This window comes from Corapipo altera, unplaced genomic scaffold (genome assembly GCF_003945725.1).
Source record: "Corapipo altera isolate COAL_440 unplaced genomic scaffold, ASM394572v1 112, whole genome shotgun sequence".
Classification (NCBI taxonomy): domain Eukaryota; kingdom Metazoa; phylum Chordata; class Aves; order Passeriformes; family Pipridae; genus Corapipo; species Corapipo altera.
Window position 1 is genome coordinate 3,702,921 of NW_020884899.1, and position 25,598 is coordinate 3,728,518.

The following is a 25,598-nucleotide window of genomic DNA, read 5'->3' on the forward strand; positions in this document are numbered from 1 at the left end:
CTGTCATTTGCCTGTGCTCTGGGCAGAGATGAGAGAGATGACAAGCATCCCTGTAAAGCTGTGCATGTGACCTTGCTGGCAGTTATTCTGGCAGCTGGGACAGATGTTGTGTGCTTTAAGGCTTTGGGAGGCTTTTTGACCATTGGCTTAATATCATAAGTTGTAGATCATTTTCAAACAAACTCAAGAATGTGAGCTTCCTGATGGGAAGTATTTTTATTTCTGCTTTTGAGAAAGGAGGGGTTCCTGAGCGCTGGCTCGGAAAAGCCGACACTTAGAAAAAGGTTTTTCCATGTGAGGGAGGAAAAAATAGTTGAGTGGTTCCAGTAGGCGTAAAACCCAGACAAGGCTATTAAAATAGTTGTTGTCCTGATTGTCATTAATTGCCTGTAGATATCTTTATTTATGTAAAACAATGAATAACGTGCATCAGCCTTCCGGAGCTCTCTGATAGTTGTGTGAATAATGTAAGTTTAAGACACAGCTCTTAGACTGTGTTTTGTTAAGGTAAAATCCCATGTCCATATTTAATAAAAATGCAACAAGAGTAAAGCAATTTATTTCTAATTATGAATGCTTTAGATTTTATAGTATCTAAGCGAACAATATATATTTTGTTTGCAATATGAAAATACAGAATTAATTTTCTTTGTGCTGTGTAATTCCCCAACTGCCAATATCCATTTTCTTTCTTGCCATGTGGATTGTTATCTTAGAAGAGAGAAATTTTACTGTTTTGTAATTTATTGTATGTTCCACTGTGGAATTTGGGACTAGACTGACTTCGTACTACAATATTAGTTCAAACTAAAATATGGAGCTTGGCTTAGGAGATCACAACCTCCTTAAAATACTGAGATTAGTGAAAGGATTTCTCTCCATCAGGCAAAGAACCTCTTGGATACCAGCTTTCTTGGTGGAGTTTGGCCTGGGTGTTTCTGTGGCTTTGTGGAGTTCTGTACCTTCTCTACAGTTGTGTTCCTGAAAGTAATGTATATTTTGATTCAACCCCTGCAGCACCTTGATCTCCCCTTCTCCTTTGTATTTGGGAACTGTCCATCTCTCTTCTGGAAGGAGCAGTGGGAGAGGCTGATGCTGTTGGCCATCCCCTGGAACAGGGAGCTGTGATGGACACAGAGGAGCTGCACATGTTGGATGCTCAGTGTGTTGGTCACGTCACTGCGAAGTTATGTAGTAGATTCAAATAAATACTGATCTTATGAGTAAAACATACCAGCCCTTCTTGCTACCAAACAGTTATTTGGGCCCTGCTGAAGACAATAGCAATGTAATATCCTTCTGAAGCATTTGCCAGCTGGCTCAGGACACCACATCTTTTCATTCCATTCATTCATTGCAGAATAAATAAAATTGGCACGCTCAGACCGTTTTAAAAATACATCTGTTCAGAACGTGAGTGTTGTTTCTTCTGCAGTTCATTTGCCACTTCACTACAACTGCCCTGATGAAAAAGGAGCAGTGCACAAAGCAGCAAGTGTAAAGGTTGGTTAGGTTCCATGAAATTCATAAATATTCGTTAAAGAAATATTACGACATCTTTCAAGTTCTGTATTGCTAAAAGAGCTGTATTTTCAATTAAATTACAGGAAATTGAGAGGTGATAATGATTTTCTGTTTACAATGTAACAAGTAGATCTCGATGCCACATTAAATTCCCCAGACAAGTGATAATACTTTGCTATGTCTGTTCTTGGCTCTGAAGCCTTTTATCCAAGGGTATTTGGAAAAAAGCAGATTGTTTATTTTTATAGATGAGAAACAATTTAATCGAAGGACTTGTTCAGGGCTGCAGGGGTTATAGTAAAACTGCCCCTGTTGGCTGTGGTTTGGTTTGCCCATGAGTTTGCAGAAACAAGCTCTGAACCAGCTGTGCCTGCCCTGCCCAGAGCAGAGGTTGTGCTGAGCCTCAGTGGGCTGTGTCAAGGTACTTGGTGTGGAGGCTGGAAGGCCCCAGGCTGAAGCACAAAAGGGACCTGATGTCTGGACAGAGGGGAGGGCCAAGGAGTTCAAGTTCAGATCTAATCTTGGCTATGAAGTCAGCTATCAATAAAAATAGTTGTGTTGGGTCAGCCACGGAAACGGAGAGAGAACCTACTGGCCTTCTTTAGTACTGTGTGCTTTATAAATGAGGGTGGTATTTAAAGAGGTACTGGCTAGAGCAACAATGCAGAAACTTTTCACTTTGTGCAGTGCATAAGTGAATTAATATTTAGATAAGAATGAAATTTTTCCATTAGGATATTTCACAGTGATGTGTGTTCCCAAATGAGGGTGAATTTTCCCTCACAGGTACATTATCTGAAACAAGCTCCAGCCCATTCCCACACCTCTGTACTGAAACAAGTATAGCCAGGTGGCACACAGGACAGGAATTCACATTTTGTCTTGTTTTAAGACAATTTATTAAATCCAGAGTTTATTGGAAATGTTCTTTTCTTTACAATAAGATGTTTCCTGTTGCTGAAGATGTGTCCTGTTGTTGAGTGACTTTTTCCTTCCCATAAAGGGACTAAGTTTGAACTTTGAACCCGGATCTCCTATCAGTTGCAGACAGCACTGGACTGAAACTCTGCATATGTCTTGCTTGCCAAAACTTGCAGTCCCCTTTATTTGCTGCCATTCTCTGTCACATCTGTGATTAGGAAGCGTGCCTGTGCTTCGTGTGTGTCATCATCATGTATTTCTTATCTTAGATATTGAAAATGTTAGAATTACACTGCTCAAACTGAGTAAATTACTTAGCCCTTCCCTAAATCCATCTTCAGCAAATAAAACAATGCATTAGGAAGTGAAGGTTGCCCTGTCAAGTAGTTTATAAGTGCAGGCAGTTGTTGTGTTTTACTAAATCTGAGAAAGGAGGTTCATGCTTTAGGTATCTGAGATCTCTGTGAAACAGAATTGAAATTATTCAGTTCTGTTCAATTCCTTGGGTATAAGAATTATCCAGAATGTTGCATTGTCATGATACAAATGGGTCTTAGTAAAAATATTTTTTCTTTGGGGCCGGAGATGTTCTAAGGCAGATTTTCTTGCCAAATGAATCCTAACAGTAGCATGTTTTTTAAGGGTGGCACTACTTTTGTGAGCTTCATTTCCTGACTAGATAAAACATAAAAATAATTTTTCTTATTACTGATTTCTGTGTCAGCAAGTTATGAAGAGTTTTATGCATTAAGTGTTTCTTCTCTGGTATGTGTCATGTTCTAGAATATTGATCTGAAATAGAAAATAAATTTTGATGGCTATTGGGGTGTTTGATCCTGTCCTTTTCAGTACTCAACAGAAAAAGGGAGACAGCTGAATGACAGTCTTCGAATTCTGCAGTAAAAATAAAGCACCTATTTTTTTTCTTTTCATTCTGACTCTGAATCAAAGTTTTATTTGTTAATGGTGCTGCAGTTGCCATCCCCATTCCATCTGATGGAGCTCTGCAGGATATCTGGTCTCTGATCAAGCTCTGGAGGTAGAAATTACATTAAATGCTATTAAATACAGGTTGCAGTTCTGTAGGAGTCCGTAGGAGTATTTGGAGAGCAGGGGTATGGAATGAGAAACTTACATGGATTATGCATGGAAAGCAGTGCAGACCTCAGAGCTTGAGCATCTGAATGAGGATGTGCCAAATTACAGCCTTATGTTGTGATGGATTCTCATATTCCCTGTTTGGCTTGGCCTGTGGAGTGTATTGCTGTAATGGTATGTGGTATTGAGGCTGTGTTAAGCCTTTATTATTAAACTCTTATAACTCCTATGGGACTGATGGTTTGTGGTTTCTCAGGACCACTTCCAAAGCAGCACACAATCATGTTATTTTTTTTTTCCTGGGGAAGTTACTTTATTGCTGAAGTCTGGTTTTGCTTGCCTTTTTTTTTTTTTTTAAGGAAAAAAAAAAGGATAAAAGAAGTTATTGGTTCAGCTTCTTTGGTTTCCAATAGGATAAGACAAATATCTACAAATCCTTGCAGGGGGAATCTGTAAAAAGCAATAAAAAGTTAGTGGCTTCTCAGAGGGACTTACTATAAAAGTCTTAACTGAAATTCTGAAACAGCACTTAGGTAAACATACAGTTTATATACAGTTTTTGTTCAAATGTGGATTATATTTGCTGTTCTCATTCTGTGTTGCCACTGTTTGTTTTCAGTTTGTATACTGCATTTCCATCAATGATGTAATCAAAATAAGGGCAGTATTTGTATTGGAAGTGGGTCTGTGTATTTGCTTTTACATGATTTTTAGGAACTTAACACTTGAACAATTGAATTTAAGAGCTGTTTCCACATGTCTCCGGTGCAGTACCCATATGTAAAATGTTTTTCCTATGTTGTGCAACTTTGCCTCTTGGAGTACGAAACAGTTTATTGGTCAGGATCATCACTCATTTATGAAGACCCAAATCTTCATTTATTTTTCTGTTTGGAAACCAGACTTGTTAATGATATGGCAGTCAGTAAGGAGTAGCAGTTAAATAGTTGTTTGGTGGCCAGAAATGCCTAGAGCTCAGGTGCACAATATATGCAGCAAGATGAGTAATTTAATTTGCCTGTCTTGGGGATGGGGGAGTGTGGTGCAGAGTTATCTGGGCCTGAGAAAGCTCATGGTTAACAAAACAAACAGGAGGAAGGACCAAAAATGGGGGACACTGAAGTGAAAAGTGTGCCAGGAGATAAGGGGTCAGCAACACTTGAAGTGCATCCCTTACCTTGAAATACAATCAGTTCACATATCTGGATTACTTAGCTGGGCTGTGGTGTAAGTGCAGAAGGAAATGTAGTCACCTCAGATTTGGAGCTTGGGGGTTTTTTTTGACTTCAGGAGAGAAGTCTGAAAATCCGATTGTGTTCCTTCAAAGGCACATTCAGCTCTATGTCCAGCATGGAGCATTGTTGGAACTGAGTTTAAATTCGTTCCCAGAGCAGCATTGGGTCTCTGCACGGTCTGTGTTGGAGCTCCTGGTTCCTGGATGAAATGGGACCCTTGTGTTTGTTCCAGAGCAGTCAAGCTGCCCTGTAAGCAGGGACTTGGGCAACACTCCTCCACACTCCAAAGGGGCTGTGATGCAGTGCATTCCAGTCACCCTGCACAGCACGGGTTTTTGGGGGATGATGGAGCAGATTCATGTGTTGGTCTGATTTGTGTTGCTCTGTCTGGATGGTGGGAGGTGACGGGAAGTGACCCAGAGCATGGATCCCAATGCAGCCTTAACCCGAAGTTGACACAAAGTGACCCAAAGCAACTTTGCAGTCTGGCTTGTAAGATCTCAGCCATCATTATTCCTGGCACTGAGAGCCTTCTAAATGAGTGTTTATGCTGTCTTCACTTCTTCTGATGGATTGAATAAGATCCAGATTTGCATTTGTATTGTGCTGCATCTTGGGGTTTCCTTATTTTCTTTTTAGAACTGCTGTAGTCACGGGAATAAAGATTGTAGTTAACATAAAAACAAGGTGTAAAAGGCTGGCACTGTGGTGTGTGCAGCCTGAAGCTGTACATACTGGCAAGTCACTGTGTGCCAAATTTCATTATTTGGGCATAAAGGCTGCCCTTCAGTTAGAGCAGGATAAAAAACATCTAAGCTGCTTTGTGGAAGTAGGTAACTGAGAGGTTGGGGACTGCTTCTTCAGACATGAACACCTCTTGTCACCTAAACCAAGGGCCTGTGTAACTGGGTATGTTTTACATTATGCCTTAATAAGTTTTAAAAGATAAAACCTTTGAGGATTGCCTTTGAAAGGTAGAGCAGACTCAGGGGCTTGGGGAAAGACACTGGGCACAGACTGAGCAGCCACTTTGTCTCAGCAAAAAGAAGTCTAGAAAGTCTGGAGGATTTTGAACTGAGCGATGACTGAAAGAGATCTGAAGCTAGAAGCAAAGAAACATTTCTTCTTATGTTTGTGAAACCAGGACTTGGTGTATTTGTGAATAAATCTGGCTTGCCTCAAAGAAGAGCTTATCTCCATCAAATTCTGACAGAAATAACCTGTTGTTCTGATTTTGGCTGAATGTGAATAGCTGTCTGGGCAGAAGAAAGGTGACACATGATTATCCTCTCAGCTTTTTTCAAGTTTATAGTATCTTCCCTTTTGAAGTGCTAATGCCAGAAATAAACACAGTGTTTTCATAAAGATCTATGGTTTGTGCAATTACTTGTGCAGGTCGAGGGGGAGTTGGCTCTAATAGAGGTTATTCACAGTGAATTTGATGTGGAAACTGTGAAACTAGTAGTTGCATGGAGGACTGGCTTGGAAAAGGGAGCTTACTTTGCTTGTAAATTAATTTTTTTATATGAGGAAGATAACATTCTTAGTTAAAGAATGAAATATTATACTATTTTTGTGGGCTGCAAAAATGGTATTAATTTGGTTCTTGCAGTGCTTTTCAGCTATCCTTAGATAAGTCCTAATATTTCATGTGCAGTGTTTGAATGCAAAAAATACTGTAGGAAAATTAACAACATTTAAATTTGGCATTAACTACAAAGCAATACTTCATGATGATAAAAATCTCAACAGTTTTTTAAAAGTAGAACCCCACAGAGATACTTTAGAATTGATGGCAGATGAAGTTAATGCAGTTAAAATGAATTAAACTCCTTGCTATTTAGAATAATATAATGATGTCTGAATTTTATTCCCAAAAGAGGAAATACAGTTGTTATGTCCAGATGGATTTTTGTTTTTACTGGAGTAAGTTTTGAGACTAGTGATATCTTCTTTTTTTTAATGTTACTACCATACTGTTGGAATTGAGACAGCATAGACCTCCTTTTTAAAAATCGTTTTAAACCCAGTTAAGTTTACAGTCTAACTGTGTTTATTTTGAAAATTAGCACTTTCATATTGAATTTTTAAGAGTTGGAAAATAAACACAAGGATGATGTACAGTGTAGAGAAGCCAAGGGCTCAGTCCTGTGTCAAGGTATTGTCAGCTCTTACACGGTAACTGTCACTGTGATTGTCGCCTGCCCAAATTTGGGGTGATGCAGCAGGAGCTTAAACTCTTTGCAGCAGGCTAAGTCTGCTTGGGCTTTTTGCCTTGCACTGAGGGCTTGCACCTTGGCAGCATTTGTGGTGCTGCAAATGATGTGTGATCAGCTGAGCACATCTGAAACCTAAGTTACAAAGAGAAACGTTCAAGGATTAAATCTGTTAATTTAGCCGAAGCTGAAAGGCAGTTCTGCTATTGCTGTGTCAGTATAAAGCTTCTCTTTCCATAAAATTATTGATCCTATCGTGGTGGTTTGTTCTTTTTTGTGTTTTACTCATTCACAAGTTGTCTCTTAAGTTCTGGACCCAGTTCTGCTCCACTGGTAGTTGAATATGGTAGGCTTCCTCCTTCATTTAGGATTGGCATGAAAATAGATGGCAAACCATGAGGCTTACTACCAAAGTAAGTGTTAGCTTGTCTCTAGTAAGCATAAAGCTGAGGAAAAACCCACTGTTGAGCATGATACCATATTGCAGCTCCACTTGGAACAGAACATCAAATTATTACCAATAATTTTGCAAAGAGATTCCAGGCTGGAAGGGTGGTATATGAGGAAAATGAGTGACTGCTGTAGGGGTTTGGATCATGGGGTGAACTAAGTGCAAGCAGGCAGTAAGGGATTCTGTGTGGCCAAATGTTGTTGCATATATAAAAACTAGGAACTTTAAACCACAATTGCCAAAAAGGGTGCCCCATCATATAAAACAGTGACAAAAAGTATTGGATGTTAGCTGGTGAGCAAGAGTTGTAATTGCAGTCATGGATAAAGGACTGCTGTGATCCCCAGATGGGGATAAAAGGGTATTGAGTAGAGAGGTTGTATTGTCTTGATGCTTGGCACATGTGCTGCATAAAGGAAAAAGGTGAAGGTTATTGATGAATTGAAATGCATTGAGTTGGGGAACCACTAGTGTGAGTAAAGATGTGGGAATCATGGTGAGAAGTGCAAAGGGCTTGTCTTAGCAAACAGTGTCAGGGAAGAATTGATCATAACAGGCAAGGCCTTAAGTGGGGACAAAATCTTGGTAATACATTTGATAAGAAAAAACTCTCTAGTCTGTCAGTCAAAACATGTTATGATTTGGGTTTGGTAAGGTCAACCAAGCTTATTAGTCATAAAATGAAATTATTTTCAATGAATTGTAGCTACTCCACTGGGTAATGACACTGTGTACTCCATTGTTCTGCCTTTGCTAGATTCCTCTTGTTTTGTCTGGTTGGTGAAGAAGTTGCTCTGCTTCCTGGCAGAAGGGAGCACGAGGCATTACTTAAGCAAAATAACAAAAAAATGTTACAGCAGGAAATGATGCTGAGAAAAAAAGGGGAAAATGAACTTGTACTCTTGTGTTACAGATTCAGTGGTTCTTTCCTTTGACTCCGTTGGACATACAATAGGCTCAGGTACAACGTTGTGTTCTTCTCTATCTCCCACCTCATGACAAGGCTTCTACTTAACTGGACATGGTAGCCATGTTGGGAGGCAGGCCACCGAGTCAGAGTTTTGTGGGAATCAACCATCTAGCCAAAGTGGGTAAATAGTTCCTTTCCTAAGTGTAGTGGAAGTATTTAGTTGTAGTGTGACAGGAGGATTAACATGCAGGACTCCGTCCGTTCCCCAGCGAGGCAGGTGACCTGGACACCTTACATCGTTGGTGATGCAGTTTGTGCTTCTCTTCTCATGTGAAAGGCATTAAGATGATGTCACTCACCAGCTGAAGAAAAACTGTCCCATGCTACGAGGAGAGTTTCTTCTCAGCTAAACAAACATTCGAGTTATTTGGGGAAAGACATCAGGAATGCTTCCAGGAACGAGAAGGTGAAAGAGTCGTAACTAAAATAATAGGGCAAGAAACTTTTTTTTTTGGGGTGGAGATTGACCAGCATTTTCAAACCCCAGGGCAAATCCTTCCCATTCTAATTTCCTTTGGAACCTGAGCGTGACCTTCAGTTAAAGCGAACCAGAAATCAGAAATTCTTTTCTGTTGGGACCACTTCATTAAATCAGTAACTATCCATTGGGCTGTGTGTAATGCACAAGCTGCAGCCAAGGCACACCACAGTGAGCATGATACTTGATGAAATTCAGTTTACAGTGTATGTATAATGATATATGAAGGGCAAGGGAAAGCCTAAGAATTGCTCTTTTAACGTAAAAACCCCTAAACACCTAGAAGATGGGGGTATTTACCGTCTTGCAGAAAAGACAAGACCTTCCCTTGGATTATTTTTTATTTTATCTTGCTTGCCAGCCTTTCCTCCTAGATTGATAGGGGAAACATGCTGCCTTCCAACATAGCACCTGTCTTCTGCCTGCACAGTTTGAGAGAGCCTGCTGCCTGACACTAACAGCAAAGCTTGAACACATTTCTGATTTACTAACCACAGAGCTAGTGGAATTAATTTACTTTGTTTAAAACACCCCAAATGTTTTCCACTCTCCCTGTATCTTCTCTAAAACCTATATCTAGAAATAGATCTATTCTGGGTGCATGGTCTGATGTGGGAGTATCTCTAGAGTGCCAAGTGGATATGTTGTGTTTATGGCAGGAAGACACCCTCTATTAATTCTCTTTTACTAATTAAAACGTTATAACTGAAGCGTGTTGTTGCCTGCCTCCTTCTGTATTGGGTGATGGTTTCTTTAGTCTGAAAAAGTAGGGAGGAACTCATAGGTGTGAGGTATAAAATCTGTGAGTAAAAATCAGGGAAGGATATCTGTGGAGTTAACCATAAATGTTGTCTTATGATACTACCAATAGGAAAGTAAATTTAGTTATGAAAAATAGCTCAACTGCTCTGTGTCTTTTGGATTTCTGTTAATATGGAGGGTAGGAGATGAGCCATTGGACTATCTTGGTCTGTTTTAAAAGCACCGACCTTTGTTCTGCTTGCATTTTGCAACTCAAGCTTGGATTGGTTAGGATTTAAGACAGTAAGACATGATCTTTTGTAAACCCTTTGCAACAAGACTGAATTTAGTCATTGAAGGAATATGAAGAAAACTCATATATTCGAGAAGGGAGGCTCAGAAATTTCCAGGAGAGCTGTATGTTTATTGCTTTCATGTTTAGTACTTTGCATTCTCTGTGCTGCAAACTTCACTTTACTCTGAACTGATATGTGTTAATAAGATGTCAAGATGTGTGATGTCTGTCCAACTGAGGGATAGCTTTCCTTGTTGAACAGGAAGGAGAGAGAGAAAAACTGTGGCTATTGTGCTTCCGCTGTCCAGCCCATCTCACCTTGCTGCAGACCCAGGAAAAGACAGAGCCCAGAAAGAACCCACAGAAACAATGGCAGCTCCAGGCCCAGCCATTCCCAGTAGGTGATGTTTCAGGTTGGGGTAAGAAGGGACTAAGATTGCATACTTTGAAACATAAAATTACATATACCTTTTTCTTTATTAGTCAAAATTAAACAGCTGAGAATAATAGTCTCCCTGTTAAGACTTCATGCTGCTTAAAACTGATACTCATTGACTTATATTTGCATATTAAACAGCTTCTTAGAATTGCTCTTTGGTACTTGCTAATCATGCCATGTGAAGGGCAATGTTTTGTTGCAGCTTCTGTATCTTATTTGAATTGACTGTTTGTCCTTATCTTGGCTTTCCCCTTAACTTTGTCCCACATGCAAATCTCAGTTTTCAGGGATGCTGAAAATCTGTCCTTATGCAACTCAGATTAACGACACTCTCTGGGTTGTTCTGCATAAACTTTCTGAACCGAGTGCTCAGAAATTCATTTGGCTATGGAGTCTTAATGTCCTGCTTCATAGGAGATGATTAGAGTAGAGGACGTGCGAGCCAAATGTGCTTGGAGTGAGGCTGAACCGTGAGGTTCATTCCGTGGTCCAGCCTTCACAAGTCCAGATGTTTTTGTGATTCTCTTCACGGCTGTCCGTTCCCTTGAAAGATAAAGTTTGAGCAGCAGAGATAAGTGTTTCATGTGATGTCTAGGCCAGTGTTTCAGCTGATACCAGAAAGGAGGGTGTCATGCTCTGAACTTGAGAAAACATTAATCAGGACACAGTGTTTGAGGAGACCTAGATTTCATTCACTTGCCATAGACAGCTAGTGCTACTTTTATTTTTTCTTCCCTCTCTCATTGTTTCATTTTATTTCGTTGCTACCAAATCAAACTTTGGACCTTGTGAAAGTCAGATTTATATCCCTGCTATTTTTGTTCAAGACTTTTTTCCTACCTCCTGTATCAGAGCAAGTTAAATTTTTCTTCTCTAAGCCTCATAGGGTAGGAGTGCACTGAATGTGCAACTTTCCCATATGCTACTGTGCTTGCTGGAAATACTGAGGTTCTGAATACCTTACAGCTGTAGGCTTATGCTGTTGTTAGACGTGTTTGATTGCAGTACTGACCACTGGTTCAAAGCAGATGTTCTCACTGCAGGCTTAAAAGATGCTAGTTCTAACATCACAAGCTGCCAAGTGTGATCTAGGTCTGGTTCACATAGTTCAAATATATTAACTCTTCCGTTGTTATTGCCTTTTTTTCTATTCAATTTAATTATTAACCCTTATCAAAAGTTTGATTTGATTTATACAAAGAAAATAGATCTTTACACTTTGGTTTAGAGTAGCATATCTGCTGCAACTCATGTGCTTGTGGAAGCCCACATGTTTCCAGATGCTGAGTTCACAATGATAGTGGAGTAATCATCTGAGAATTTGAATCTGTGCTTATTTAGGAGTTAGCTGTTAGTGATTGCTTATGTCAAAGTCCTTAACTATTTTGGGAGAAGCTGTGAGAACTATGAAGGAAACTTTCTCTGTTTTGTTCAGCTGCTGAAGATGCTCATATAACCATTTTGTGAAGGATGAGAATAACCCTGTGTCTGTCCTCCCGAGTACAGCTCCAGAGTGAATTTGGTGACTGCTTGCCTACATTTTGGATGGAGAGTGGTATGGATGGAGGCCAGGAATAGAAATACAACTGAAACCACGAGGTATCAAATTGGTAGAATAGTAGTAGATTCCTAGTATAAGAGAAAAAATGTTGGTGACTTGCAGAAGATTCCTCCCTGTTCATTTGCTTTCTCAGTGTGACTCTGATAGTACAGGTGGCTACAATTTCAAACTCTGATATTTCCCAGATTTCCAGGTTAGTGGAAATTAATTTAGATGTTATGTTAATTAGTAGGAGTTGTGAGGTCAGTGTTCTTGGCTTGAGAAAAGCAACTTAAATTTGTTTGGAGCTGATGTGGCTCTAATGTGTTGGGGTTTTTTCTCCCCTAAATTGCATTTCTAATTGTCTTAAGGCTACGTGGTAATGATGGGAAAGGAGAGATGAACTTACCCTGCTGCATTTTTCTGCATTCCTGTAAAGCAGAAAATAAATGGGAAATATTACATATTTTCTCTGCTGGTTTTAGTGGCTTTATTCTGCAAAAATCCTTTTCCTCTTTCATTTTTGATTAATGAAGTTCTGCTTCGTTCTTTATTTCTTTGAGCTGTAGACTGTGGGAGCTGCTTGAATCTTTGCCAGTGACTGTCATGAAGCAGTTGCATAGTCTTTATGTGGCTTTGCCAGCATGTTCAGTATCATCTGTCTTGTTATTAGTCCTGTGTTCCACCAATTGAAAATACAGCTGTGAATGAGTTGAGGTGCAAATGCCAAGAAGCAGCTTTAAGAATACGTCAAATTAAAAGTATTTCAGTGCAATTTTTCTCTCTCATGTGGCATCTTCTCTGCATCAAGTCAGTACATCCTGTAAGTCACTAAAAGCCAGTATGGATTATTGCTTTGTTAATATTGTTCTTGACTTTTATTAGGTAATACGATACAATTTATGGAATAAAGAGTATGTTGGAAGACTCAGTAGGGCAGCATTAACTCCATGGGCCAAGTGGATTCATGGTAGTAAATGAAACTAATGCTTAGCAAAGGTTGCAGTCTGGCTTGAAACAGATGACTCTCTGGGAAAAGCAAAAGGGCATATGCAGTTCATAGGAGGAAATATTTCATCTTCCTATTGGAATCTTTCCGAAATTCAGCTTAAAGCAGTCACTTGCTTTGCTGCCTTTGGAGGTTGCTTCAGTTTTATTAGGGAAACCAGTTGAAAGGAGATATATAGTCCATGTTAAGGTAACCAGAACCTTTTAAAATGTAATATCCCAGAATGACCTCTTCTTTGGTTTACTGTACCTATGTTGGAGGTAAGACAAGCAGGCAGAAGACCTTCCTGATGGATGACCAATACAGCACTACCAGCAAGTGACTGCTTACTTGTTCTTTCTGTGCCTGGGGGATGAACAGTGTAGTTGCAGTGGCTAATGGAGGAGACCCATTAGGTGTGTTGCTTTCCTCAGACTGTAAAGCTGGGCCAGGTGACTTTGGAGGCCCCAGTCAGGAATTACAGGGGAAAAAAAACAAACCAAACCACCCTGAAGGTATAGAGGTAGAAATTACTTCCTTTTGCTGCTAAATCTGAAACATTTAGTATCCTCATGATTTTAGGTGTCACCAGGGCATGCAGGGCTTTGTGACTGAAGACACATTTCTTCCTATCCCGCTTTGAACTCACAGGTTTATGTTTCAGTTGTGCTGATAGTGCTTGGTGTATCGATTTCCACGAAATATGACTTATTTTCAGCAGGTGCAGTACTTGGAAAATGAATATTGGTGCAGCAGGATTGATGGCTTTAGACAGTTTGCATGGTCTGTGATATAGAGAATAGATGTGAAGTTTCAAGTTTTGGTGAAAGAGTAGTTTAGCAAACTCTTTTGCTCCCCAGGAAAGAAAAAAAAAAAAAAAAGGAAGCCTAAGTGAAGCTACATTAAAGTTTTTGAAGAATTAATTTTTTTTCACGCATGGTGGAAATGTCAAATGTGGAGATGGTTCTTCACAGACATAGACTGGTGAGGTACACTTCTAGTGCTGGGCAGCAAGGGCCAAGCACTGAGCTTTACAGGTATCAGTTCTGCTGCTTTTGTGTATTTTTATGGAGCAGGGAAAAGCACCAAGGACTGGGCTTTGTCTTGCCAGTTTTCTTGGTGTTCTCCTTGATGTCACTTGGACAAACATGGGGAAAAAGGTTGTGAAGTGTGTATGCAAAAGAGTAAATGGGGGTGAGAAGGAAACTGGAACACAGACATGCATACAGTCTGTGCAGGACTGTGTTGAGGAGCCCAGGTGGCCTCAGCTTTGCTACTTATGAACTTGGCTTTGCACTCTTTATTTTATTCCCCAGTTATTTAAGTAGCCTCAGAAGATAATGCTTCCATCAGTAAATTCCATCACTGACGAGGTTAAAGTGAAAATCCTAAGGAAAGGATGCAACATTAAGTCTTTGTTTATCCAGTACTGTGATTGTTCCTCAGTAATCCTGAGTGGTATTTTTTTAACCCTGCAATAAAAGGTTTCTTTTGTCCTTTTCAGTTGATCCATTTAGGATGAACTTTTTTTCATTAATTCTTTCTTGTCTCTTGAGTTCTGGCAGAATTGCTTTACATCAGCTGAACTTTTATAACTGTCCATATGTGTTTTCTCAGACCAAGGTGAATGTGATGAGTTTGACCTTTTTTCGTTGCAGAGTAAATAATTTTACCTGTGACCTTTGCCACAGATGTGGACAGTGGCCAAGGCTTAGTCCAGTTGGAGCCTCAGTTCTGCAGAGACCAAACTGCACTGGACAGGATGAAGTGTATCAGGGTGGTCTGAGCTTTTCTTGGTAGGACTTCTGTCTCTTGAAAATCATACTGATTTCTTTGACAAACACAAACATTTTGAATAAAATTGCTGAAATTGAACCTTTCTGCCTTCCCTCCTGTACTTGCAGTTACCAGTTAAACAGAGAACTAGAACTGCATGTAACCTGTCTTTATAAAAAATAATTAGTTTTCTATTTCTGTGGACAGAGCTATTTGTGCTGTGCTAAGTAGCTGTCTGCTAAAAGGTATAGTATCAAGTCATCAGTGAAACTGGTTATATGTAGTTTGAAAGGATAAAACCAGTGAGCCAAGTTAATTCCTGCATTGTTGTTTTCAGATTAGTAGCATAAGGGGAAAATTTTGTCCATTTTTTTTCTGTATAGCTATATTGGCTACAGATGCAAAAGGCAATTTGAAAACTTGCTAGATACTGTACACAGTGCTTTATGGCTTCCTGGGTGGTCTGCATGGAGTTTACAGACATTAGACAATGCATTTCTCACTTGTGGCCTGGTAGTTGGATTTCTGTTGGATACTTGGGAGAAATTCCCATGCTAGTGCCAGCATTGAATTGGGCACAGGATTTGCATCATTTTTAGAAATTGCTATGCTTGGCTGTTCTTCTGTTCATATAATCACAATTACATACTTCATTATGAAGTTGTTTTCAGTTGTAAGATTCTTATTCAATTCTGACCTTCCCGGAAATGTAGAAATGCATTTTGTTGCTGACCTTAGATGACCTCTTGTTCTTATGGGGCATGATGAAGCTTCATTTCCCATGTTCACTCATTTCTGTGCTTCTGTACACTGCTGGACCACACTGTCAGCTGAGATCTGTAGCTTCCTAGCACAGGTGAGTGTGGTCCTTAGATTGCATTGCACTCTTTTAATAATGTTGCTTTTATTTCTCATGGGCCTTTCCGCCTTTTGTGGGCTGATAACATAAAGCCTCTATCAGATTCTTCCAGTAGGTGTGAACTAAGTCCTTTATTGACTTTACTCATTTTTTGCATTAAAAATAAATCCTTTGCCACACAGCCACATATAGGTGTCTTGTCTGGAAATTGGTGGGTCAGACGTGGCCTTGGCTGGATCAGACCTACCAGCATGGTTAGAGCTGAAGGGAGTTCTCCAGAACTGTAACTCTTGGTGGCTCTGCGTTGTCCTTCAGTGCAGAGACCCCCTCATGGTGGGAGCATGAGGGAGTGTCGTTATGATGATGATGGTGGAGGCCAACATCAAACACAGTTAACACAATCAGCTGGCCCAAGCTGGTTTTTGGTGAAGATGCTGGAATATTTTTACCTTGTTCTCTCTAACTGTTTTGTGCTGTTTTGTCTAATATTCTGGCTCTTCATTGTCCCACTGTATGAAAAAGAGGGGAAATGTTTTTGTGTATCAAGCGATTAACTTGGTGAGTAAAGGCTTTAAACTAAGGTGTTGGGAGGAGAAAGCAACCTATAGGCTAGGGAACAGAGAGGTGACATGAGTGCCAAGGCAGGCTCTTGCCACCTCTGTTTTCAAGGGAGGAAAGGGTAGGAGTGGGACTGCCCCTTCCTCAAGCCGTAAGTTATGTGCTCGGTCCCTCTCCTGTCACCATCACACCCTGACCAGTCTGTGTTTTAGATTCAGCTGTACTTCAGTTTAGTGGGTCTGTGTTTCATCTTGTTTTAATTTAAATAATAACTCCAGATAAGTATTGCCTTTGCCTGCAGCTGGGCTATATGTGTTTGGCTTTCTCCAGATATTTGGGGCTTTATCTGTCTTTTGTGAATCCAGGCCCCTTACAGCCAGAATGCGAGCTGACTTTTGGCCCCTGTATTCATAGAGGTACAACTAAATGACATTAAAGTCTGTAACAAGACTGATTTTTACTGAAAAGGAAGGTAACTTTGACTCTGTAATTTTAGGGGGTCGTAGTATCTTTCCTGGGGGGGCAGCATGTGATAGAGATTCATTTCCAAGGTAATAGTAATGCTGACTTCCAAAAGTGCCAGTGAGTGTGAGATGGCCTGTGGTGAGGGCAGCATTTCTCTGCCTGCAGTAGCTCACACATCTTAGCAGCCAGTGAGAGGAAGGAGCATAGTTGCTTCTGATTTGATGTTACAGCCTGAAAGGATAATTTACACCCTACTGAAAAGCAGGAACACACCTGTGCTTCTGGCTTGAAACTGGAAGTGTTATTTTGTTTTGTTGTAGTTCATACATTTCTTGGAAAGTACCCGTTGCAAGGTAGTTGACATATAGTTTTATAAGATTACTCTGTCAGTAACAATCAGGGATCATCAAAGCTTTAAACCTAGGGAAGGTAAAACTCACGTGAGAAAAAAGGTAAATGTTGTGAAACCTTGCAATGGACTCTGTCATCTGTGGTGCTTAGAATTCAGCATGTGTGTGCGTTCTGGTGCTTTGGTTGCAGAGCTCATGAAGTGCTGAGTTAGTAGAAAGCCCAGGATGTTGTTGTAGTTATGAGGTGATATAATATCTTACTGCATTTCCTCTTTTTGTATTTCCTGTTGGGAACAAGGGAATGTTGGCTTGAATGGGATAAGACTGATGACAGGTGGGTGAGTGGCTGTAGATGTTTTTAAAAAAATAATGATACAAAAAAAAAAAAATCTCTTTTGCTGTTGGCTCACTATGGATATTGTTTTTGGGAGTCAGGAGGGTTAATAGAAATTGAAGGCATATTTCTTTTTCTGGAATGGATACCTTCCTGTGCACAGTCCTACACGTGGAGGAGGTAAGGTTGGGCAAGACGTAATTTCTTGTGGGAGGAATGAGGTGGGAGGAAGTTATGACAAAAGCAGCACATGAGGGAAACAAGACTGTCAGCACGTGGAAGGTGGAGGAGAGAGGCACAGGTGCATTTCTAACGTCAAGTACAGCGGGGATGGTGGGTGGCACACGGGTGCTGGCAGAGAACAGACAGTATGTGCCAATATCGAGTGCGCACGTGTTCTGCAGCTTCTGTTACCTGAGTTATGTCAAATATAACACTTCCCTCAGGAATTAAATCTTAATGGGATTGAAACCAATGGCACAGTTTACATTGACCTATCTGGTGCAATGGTTTTGTCTTAGGTACTTTGGTTTAGGCTTTCCTGCTCTGCTGGTAAGTGACGATGTGAAAAGCTTGTGATCTTCTGCGGTAAAACTACTGCAGCAGAAATTCTGGGGGAATCTTGTGAGGAAAGCAATCTTCTGTATTTCCAGATGAGCTCTAAAAGCTTAAGAGAATTTTTGTTCATGTTGTTTCTTTTAATACACCCTGATTGGATTATCTTTTGCTTCTCTGTTTGTATTATTTTTTTATTGTATGTAGTGAGACCAGCGGTTTTCAGTGTGAGAAGGCCACTGAGTTTAACCCAGTGCAAGGACACTACACCTTTTACTTTTTCTTGTATATCTCACATGAAGTCCAGTATCTCTGTTTTTTGTATCAAGTGTTTGATTTGCAAGATCACAATATATTCAAAGATGCTGAATGCAAAGCTTACATTATACAGTTAAGGATGTTTTGAGTGATAACTTTGTTTCTGTAGCTGTCCCCTGTTTGTAGCATAAACTCATTTTGCGGTTTCCTATTGAACAACATCTGAACTTGAAGCATTTCTGCCACCATGAGTCACTTACTCTTGAAGAAGGGCTGCTTGGTTACGAAGTTGTGTGTTGGAATAGACAAGGAATGAAGAAAAATTTGAAAGCTCTACCATGTCAGAACTTAGGAGGAATGTTTGTCATACAAATTAGTGGAAAATTATTTGTACAGCAAACAGAAGAGCTTTGTTTATCACTGCATGAGTGGTTTCAGTTATGCTTTGTTTTTATGACTACATATAGCTTGATTCATTCTAGTGATTTCTAAATTAATGATTACCCATGTGTTCTCTTGCTTTAGTATTTCCTGGAGATTCAGAAATGTTAATTTGGGAATACCTTGAAGTAACAATAATCTGTATTAACAGCTGCTAGTGACTAGAAATTATGATATAGCTATTTTCAGTTAGAAATAACTATTATCTTTCCATGAGGACTTGCAACTTTTTTGTTTTGATGCCTTTTGCAGAGGAGACACTTGCAGTTTTTTTGATAATGTGTCCCTTGCTTTTGTTTTACAGAATATGACAAACTGGGCTTTCTCCTGAATCTGGACTCCAAATTGTAAGTAGAACAGTAGGACTCTTCTTCTTTTCTGTAGTTACAGCTTTCTGTTGTAAGCAACTTTTATGTCACCTGGGCAGCTGGCTCAGTGGACTCTCCACTTCTACCTGGGACAGCCAAGTCCTGCAGCAACCTGGCAATTCTGACTCCTTTCCTTGCACTGGGATCTGCAGGCCAGCTTGGGTTGTGGATCACTGTCATTAATGCCTTAATAAGCGATCAGGAGGCTATAAATACCCACCTGAAGCCATGACTGTCAGTCTGCTCTAGATATCCTACTGTTAATCTTCCAAATGAAAAATGTATTAAACACCAGAAGGCAGAAGGAACACGAATCTGCAATTTGCTGGGATGCTTAGAAGTTTATGTTTCCTCTCCTCCTGTTTCTGTAAAGATGGATACTACTATTTTTGCTTGTAAACTAGAGTGGAGAGAACCTCAACACAAGGCAGGGACCACTTGCTGTGTCAGAAGAACAACACGGTGCTGAAGGATGAGGATACTCCTTCTTGCCAGAACTCAAATCGAGACTGACCTTGTTAACACTAGGGGTCAGTAGCGACCCTGTTTCTGAGGTCGGCAGCCTTGCGGTAATTTTGGCGTTGGGAGCAAAAAGACTCCTAAAAACCTACTGCTTAAAAAGGCACAGAAGCAGTCTATTGGCTTTGAATGACTTGAGAATGCATGCCCTGCAGGATATGTCCTGTTATTATAAAACCCATTCTTAAAGTTTTGAAAATTTCGTTGTGCTTGTAGGGTGTAACATTTTGAGTTTAGTCTTGCTGAACAACTTGGGAGCTTCCACAATGGAATAAAAGCCTCATAAGTGTGTCGGGAACTGGTGTTTGCAGAAGATGAGAAAGTCTCTAGGTAGGAACTTCTTTTACAGAGGTAGCTGGATATATAAGCTCAGTTATAGTAACATATGCAAATAGGTGGCAGAACATGTATGAGAAGGAAGGAATATTGATTATTTATTTATTTATTTTCTCCCTGAAGGCTCTGGATCTCATTCAGTGGGCGGGAAGGATGGTGTTGACTGCATGAATAGTTTCTTTCTACTCTCATTTAGTGTAGTGTTTTCTGCAGTTTTTGTTGGGTGCTATCTGGAACCCGTACTGGTTACAGAGTTACCAATTTTCTTTATTGAACTTTCTGTGTTGGACCATCCTTGTGCTTTAGAGACACTAGTGTATGTACCTGTACAACACTGTGGGGTGAGATGATACATTATCTTAAATTTATACATGTAGAAGTCAAAGCAAAGAGATTAATCCAAAACTGTGGAGTGGGTAAGTAACCTTTGAGTGAATGTCTTGGTGTTGGTAAGGGGTAAATGTTTTTTAGGTTTTTAAGTAGTCTGATTGGTTTTTTCCAGGCTGTTTTGTGTATTTTGTAATGTCCAATTCATTGAATGTGCCCGTTCACTGTCCACACACTGTTGGTGTATCCACCTGTGCTGTGTCCAAACCACTGCTTCAGTCTCACTCTTCGTACTCCTCCTTCATGCACTGCCCTTTTCTTTGTTGCTTTTAGCAAGTCCCACTGAGTCTTCCTTCCCCTGAAGCCTCTGTTACATCCTCTGCTGACTTACCTGTTTGACTACAGCTCTCCAAGACATGGCCTGCTCCTTCTTGTACTTACATATGGGGCCAAGTGAAGTTTTTACCTGCTGGAGAGGGCTTCCAGAGCCCTGATTTATTTTCTTAAAACCTCCCCATGATATTTTTGATTAAAGAACTGTTTCGTTGACTACTTTAAAAATATATTTATATAGCACCCTAAATGTGCATGTTTGCTTTTCAAAGCCCTGAAGTTAGTTTCTAGAAAGACTTATAAAAAATCAACATGATTAAAATAAATATTATGAAGCGACTTAAGGAACAAAGAAAACAAGTATTGTGCGTAGGTGAAATCACTTCTTTTAACTGCAGTAGTCCTTTGTTGGTTTTTGGTTGGTTTTTTGTTTGTTTGTTTTTCTTTTGGTTGTTGTTTATTTGTTTCTTCTGTGTAATTAAAGCTGTCCCTGCTTTGAGAATAGACCTGATGACCTACAGAGTTCACTTCCAACCTGAATTAGTCTATGACTTTTTTTTTTTCTTTTTTATACCAAGGAAGGTAGAAAATAGCTGAAAATACCATAAAACATACCAAATCAATTTTGAAAGAAAAATTGGTGACAGTCTGGTGGACTTTTGCTACCATTCCACAAGTTCAGCTTGTGTGGTCAGGGTACCAAATACATTTTCTAAGTTCAGACTGAATTCAGTGGAACTCAGTGGTAAAAAAATACTTCCTGTTACTCAATCAAGATGGTACCATCATAGAAGCACTTTCTGGTTAAAAAAAAAGTTGGTTGGAGTTGAAAGGGATAATATGTTCTGCACTGATGACTTTGTTGGTAGAAATAATTTAATTACATCTGTTCTGATATAATCTTTCTGGTGGAATTTTGCCACAGATCATAACTTTATAGGGTTCACTTAATTGACAGCATGTGAGAATCTTCTGTGACTTGGAGCACTGAGGGCAACAATTAAGTTTTCTTCATTTTTTTTTTCTTCTTAATCTTTCATTTGCTCAAAAATCTGTTGCTGGCTGTGTTAGTTGATGTTGTTGTAACTAATGACCTGGAAGACTAACATTTTCTACAAAGGTAGATCTGCATTAAAACTTAAGTGCTCTGACTTGCATTTTAAACAACATACAGAAGAAAGTGTTTGATATAATTAAGTAGTTATGTGTCTTTTTGCCTTTACAGCTTTGGTTTTTTTCATGCATTGCTGCTTTAGTGTTCTCTACCCCAAGGATGTCCAGGACATGTTATTCAGATATAGTACAGTCTGCTGTGGTTACAGAAATGTAATGGTTCTGTTCACTGGTTCTCCCTGAGTTCATGGAAATGGTAATGGAACCAGATTTGTTCACTTTGGAAAGAAAATCTACCAGAAGCACTTGAGAAGTGATTTTTGTGGGAACTGATGGATGCTGTTATGGGCAGGAATCTCACATGGAAGGGGATTGGGCAGTTTTAAAGATACTGTATGGGTGCTTCATGGAAATGACTGGTTCTGAACAGTCTTGTTGGGAAGGAGAATACTAAGATGGAATATGCTTCCTTTCTGGTGCCTGTGCTTTTCTTTAGAAAGTCTTTTAGCTTCTACAGGGCAGGATAATCAGGTGGGGATTGTTAATGACATATGGGATGAACAGAAAGCTGAGGACTTCTGTGGGCAACACAGTTTATGAATTAGTTGTTCCCTTAGTCAAAACGAGACATAAGGCTCCTCAGGACCAGAGCAGTGAAAAAGATCTGTTACAAGAGGAGTTTATCCTTTAGTTATGCTTGTACCAACCATACCATCATTACCAAAATTAAGAGTGTCAAAACAAAATGTGCACAAAGTACGGAAAGGCCAGTTGCATCAGTTCCTCCCAGGTAAAGAGGTTTCCCAAGCAGCAGAGCTACATAACCTTTTTTAAACCTGTAAGAATAAAATCAAATATTTACTGGTCGTGTAGAGAAAAGCATTTATACAAAAAATATGATACAGTTTGCAGGTCTTAGTTCTCAGAGGGGCCAGTAGTTCCTGAACAACTTAAAGCCATCAATCACATTAGTGACTCAGCCAGTGGATTACTAGGTGCCACCAAATGCCAAGATTTGCAGTCACTTTCTAACATCTGTGCTTGGCAACGAGTTGCATGCTTTTGTTATTATCAAATATTTATATTGTAGTAGTTCTTTGAGGCTGGCCAGGTCTTAGAAACAAGAGTCTCATTCACTGCAAATTCTGAATCATTCCCTGAGCAGAATCTATGTTTGCATTGAATTAAATAAGATTTCCTAAGGAGGATCAGCATATGAACGTGTAGTTAATTATAGACTGTATTTAATGCTTATTAAGTGGGCCAAGCTGAAGGTTGCATGGTTGTTCTTTGTTCTGTCACTTAGTACTCTCTGAATGCTTGGTTTAGTGACCTTAAGGATTGCTTTGAGTTTGCCTTGGCAGATTACAAATGTAGATTCACTTGCCTTGAGCATATCAGAAGTTCCTTTTTTGTAAAAACCCATGTGATTTGAGGGCTTTTCCCTCGTGTTGTTGCCCTCATGTTTCTCTGCCAGCTTTCCTTCTTACTCTGCTGGTGTGCCATTTGCTCGGTTAGATGGAAGCTAGTGTCTGCTACTTCTGTCCTTGTTTCAAACTCATCCTTCAGAAAATACTTTCAAAGGTATTTTAGCAGTTAGATTGGCAATTTGGTGCTTCTAAACAACAGCCAGAAGAAAGCTCAGCTTGGGAGCTTGGTAGGTCTTTTCACTTGGTGCCACAGTCAGCTCAAAACTTTGGATGTCAAAATCTCAGCTGATGAGTGATGAAAGAATCTTCCCAGGGTTTGACTTTGACTGGCAAAGAACCACTCCTTCATAAAGTTTTACAAACATTGGAAGATATGTTTAGCTTCCTGGAATCATTCCACACTTAAACAAAAAGACAGTGGGTATTATAACGTTTTAACTTGAGAGGGGATTATTTTTTTTTTTTAAGGTAGAAACAGGCGAAAAAAAATTACTGCTCCTCTCAATTAGAAAAATGGCTGTGAGATCAGTAGTGTTGACCACAATAACATGATACTAACATATTATATAAGTACACTATATTAACTTTATGGTATATATTTTATATTGTGTACTTTGGGAATTTTTAGGCAGTACTTAATTAGGAATATTTTTTTCCAGTGGACGTTTTGTGATTCTGTGTATTTACATGTTTCTTCATTATTATAGAGTAGATTTGGGAGGTGCAACAAAGATTTTTTGAATATCCGTGATGATTTCAACTTTGTTTTTAAAAAGAAAAGACAAAGAAATTGGGTCTTTGGAGGGGGGAAGAAAAGCCAGAAATAACAGGCTTCACCCTGCAAACTGAAATGAAACTTGATCTAGACTTTGAAAAGACCATAAAAATGGAGGGAACTCGGGCTAGGGAAACACACAGATTGGGTTACTAATGTTTGTTGAAATTTCTTTACTTCAGAGCTTCAATGATGAAGAACTGAAACAGAGCCCCTTCCCCTCATTTTCTTTCTAGGCTGGGAGGTTGCTTTGAAATTGTTTGTGTCTATGTGTGGTACTTTGCCATTAAACACTGTAAAAATAAGCACTAAACGTGTTGGAATGCTGGACTTTCCCAATGCCTGCTGCTGTGGGATTTCTTTCTGCCCTGGTTTTTTTTCCCATTTGTCTTCTTATATTCCTGCAATCCTGAAGGGAGGAAAAAAGAAAAGAAGTGAGGAGTCCCAATGGTGTCCCTTCCTACCTAGGCAGGATAAGAGTGTCTCTCATGGGCTAAGTGGAAGGATTCTGACCATCACAACCAAAGGTGTCCTGATACTTTTTCTGCGAGATTATGTCAAGGCTTAGCATGCTTTAGTACATTGGTATTTTCCTGGCAATTGGTTATTTATTTCTCTTTCATTTCAGACTTCTAATTTATCTCCTTCTACTTAATCTCTTCCATTCTGTACTAATTGTTTGAGCATTTGAAATATTTAAGAAAATGAACTGTAGCTATTAGTAGCAATTCAATTACCTGGCTGTTGTTCATCCATTAAACCTCACACATTTGGGTGAGATGTAACTGCCATCCCTGTTTTTGTTTTGCTCTTCTTAGTTCAGTTCAGTTTGTTTCAATTTTGATCCTTTGGTATTCTCATAAGGACTTCTCATGTGAGTCTTTGTTATGTAGCTTTGGGATTCCTGTGTTAGACACAGTCTCAGTTGATGAAGAAGATAAAGACTGTAGAACTCACAATCCCTGGCAGCTTAGATAGAACCGATTCATTACGTGGTTTGTTAAGTGCAAAAAAAAAGTAAAAAATTTGTTTGGTGCCTTAAAAAGGGCCAGTTTCCTGAAGCTGGAAGTAATTATGAACCAAACCATGTGGGAAAAGGATGTAAAGCAAGAAATATGAATGGCTGGGCATTGTTTAGAGCAATTTTATACTGTTAGACCCGAAAGTTCAGTTTCATAAGAAAGAAATGTTCATGGGAAAAATAATTTTATCGAGAGTGTAAGGGGAGGTAGTGGTAATGTATTTATAGAAAAGGTAGAAGTGTGCAGTAGATGCATAGGGTTTTGTTCTGTTTGATGAGGGGGAAAAATTGATCTCCTTAGTATCAACAATAACATTTCAAACAGTAGACACCTAAGTTTGTGTGCTTTAAAATTGGTATGTCTGGACAACATTCTTGGAAGAATTTCTAAAGAAGTAGTAGAAGACTTTTTGGACTACTAGAGATTATTAATAAATCTTCAAACACTAAGGGTTCTCCATATCCTTGGCAGAAAGTTGATGTACAAATATTTTAAAAGGGAATGACTCACAAGCTTTTCAACCCATTTTTGATTCTGAGAACAATAACATATTGACCAACATGTGTTTCCACAGGAAAAAAAAAAGTAATACATATAGTTTGAATTAATGTGTATATTAAAAAATTAACACTTTTTTTAGATGGGCTTGTTCTTCATGTGAATGTCTGTGAAGGTGCCTGTTGTGTGAGACTGATTTTTTTCCTGATATGTTCCTCTTAGGTCTGGATTTGTATATTTTGTGTTCTTCTAACTAGTCAAACTAGTTGTATAAAAACTGGGGAATCTCAGTTCTTTTTTTCCCTGTACCTGTAGGGTGGAATGCTTGCTTTGCTTATAGTTCTTCACCATAGCAGCATTAACCTAAACTCACAAATGGTGATTT

At 39.4% G+C, this 25,598-nt stretch overlaps 1 protein-coding gene across 6 annotated transcripts in view; it reads left to right on the top strand.

The window, feature by feature from the left end:
* The first annotated feature begins 8,318 nt into the window (after nt 1-8,318).
* Nucleotides 8,319-25,598, top strand: part of ST3GAL3 (ST3 beta-galactoside alpha-2,3-sialyltransferase 3) — a 138,398-nt gene continuing 121,118 nt past the window's right edge. For 2 of the 6 annotated variants that reach the window (XM_027649078.1, XM_027649080.1), the window contains exons 1-3: nt 8,319-8,406; nt 10,192-10,326; nt 18,797-18,839. In XM_027649078.1, the coding sequence (XP_027504879.1) occupies nt 8,334-8,406; nt 10,192-10,326; nt 18,797-18,839 (251 nt within the window). In that variant the 5' untranslated portion in view covers nt 8,319-8,333. Of the gene's footprint in view, nt 8,407-10,191; nt 10,327-11,803; nt 11,968-15,469; nt 15,529-18,796; nt 18,840-25,598 lie in introns of those variants that run through there. The other 4 variants (XM_027649083.1, XM_027649082.1, XM_027649079.1 and 1 more) reach the window with 4 other exon arrangements.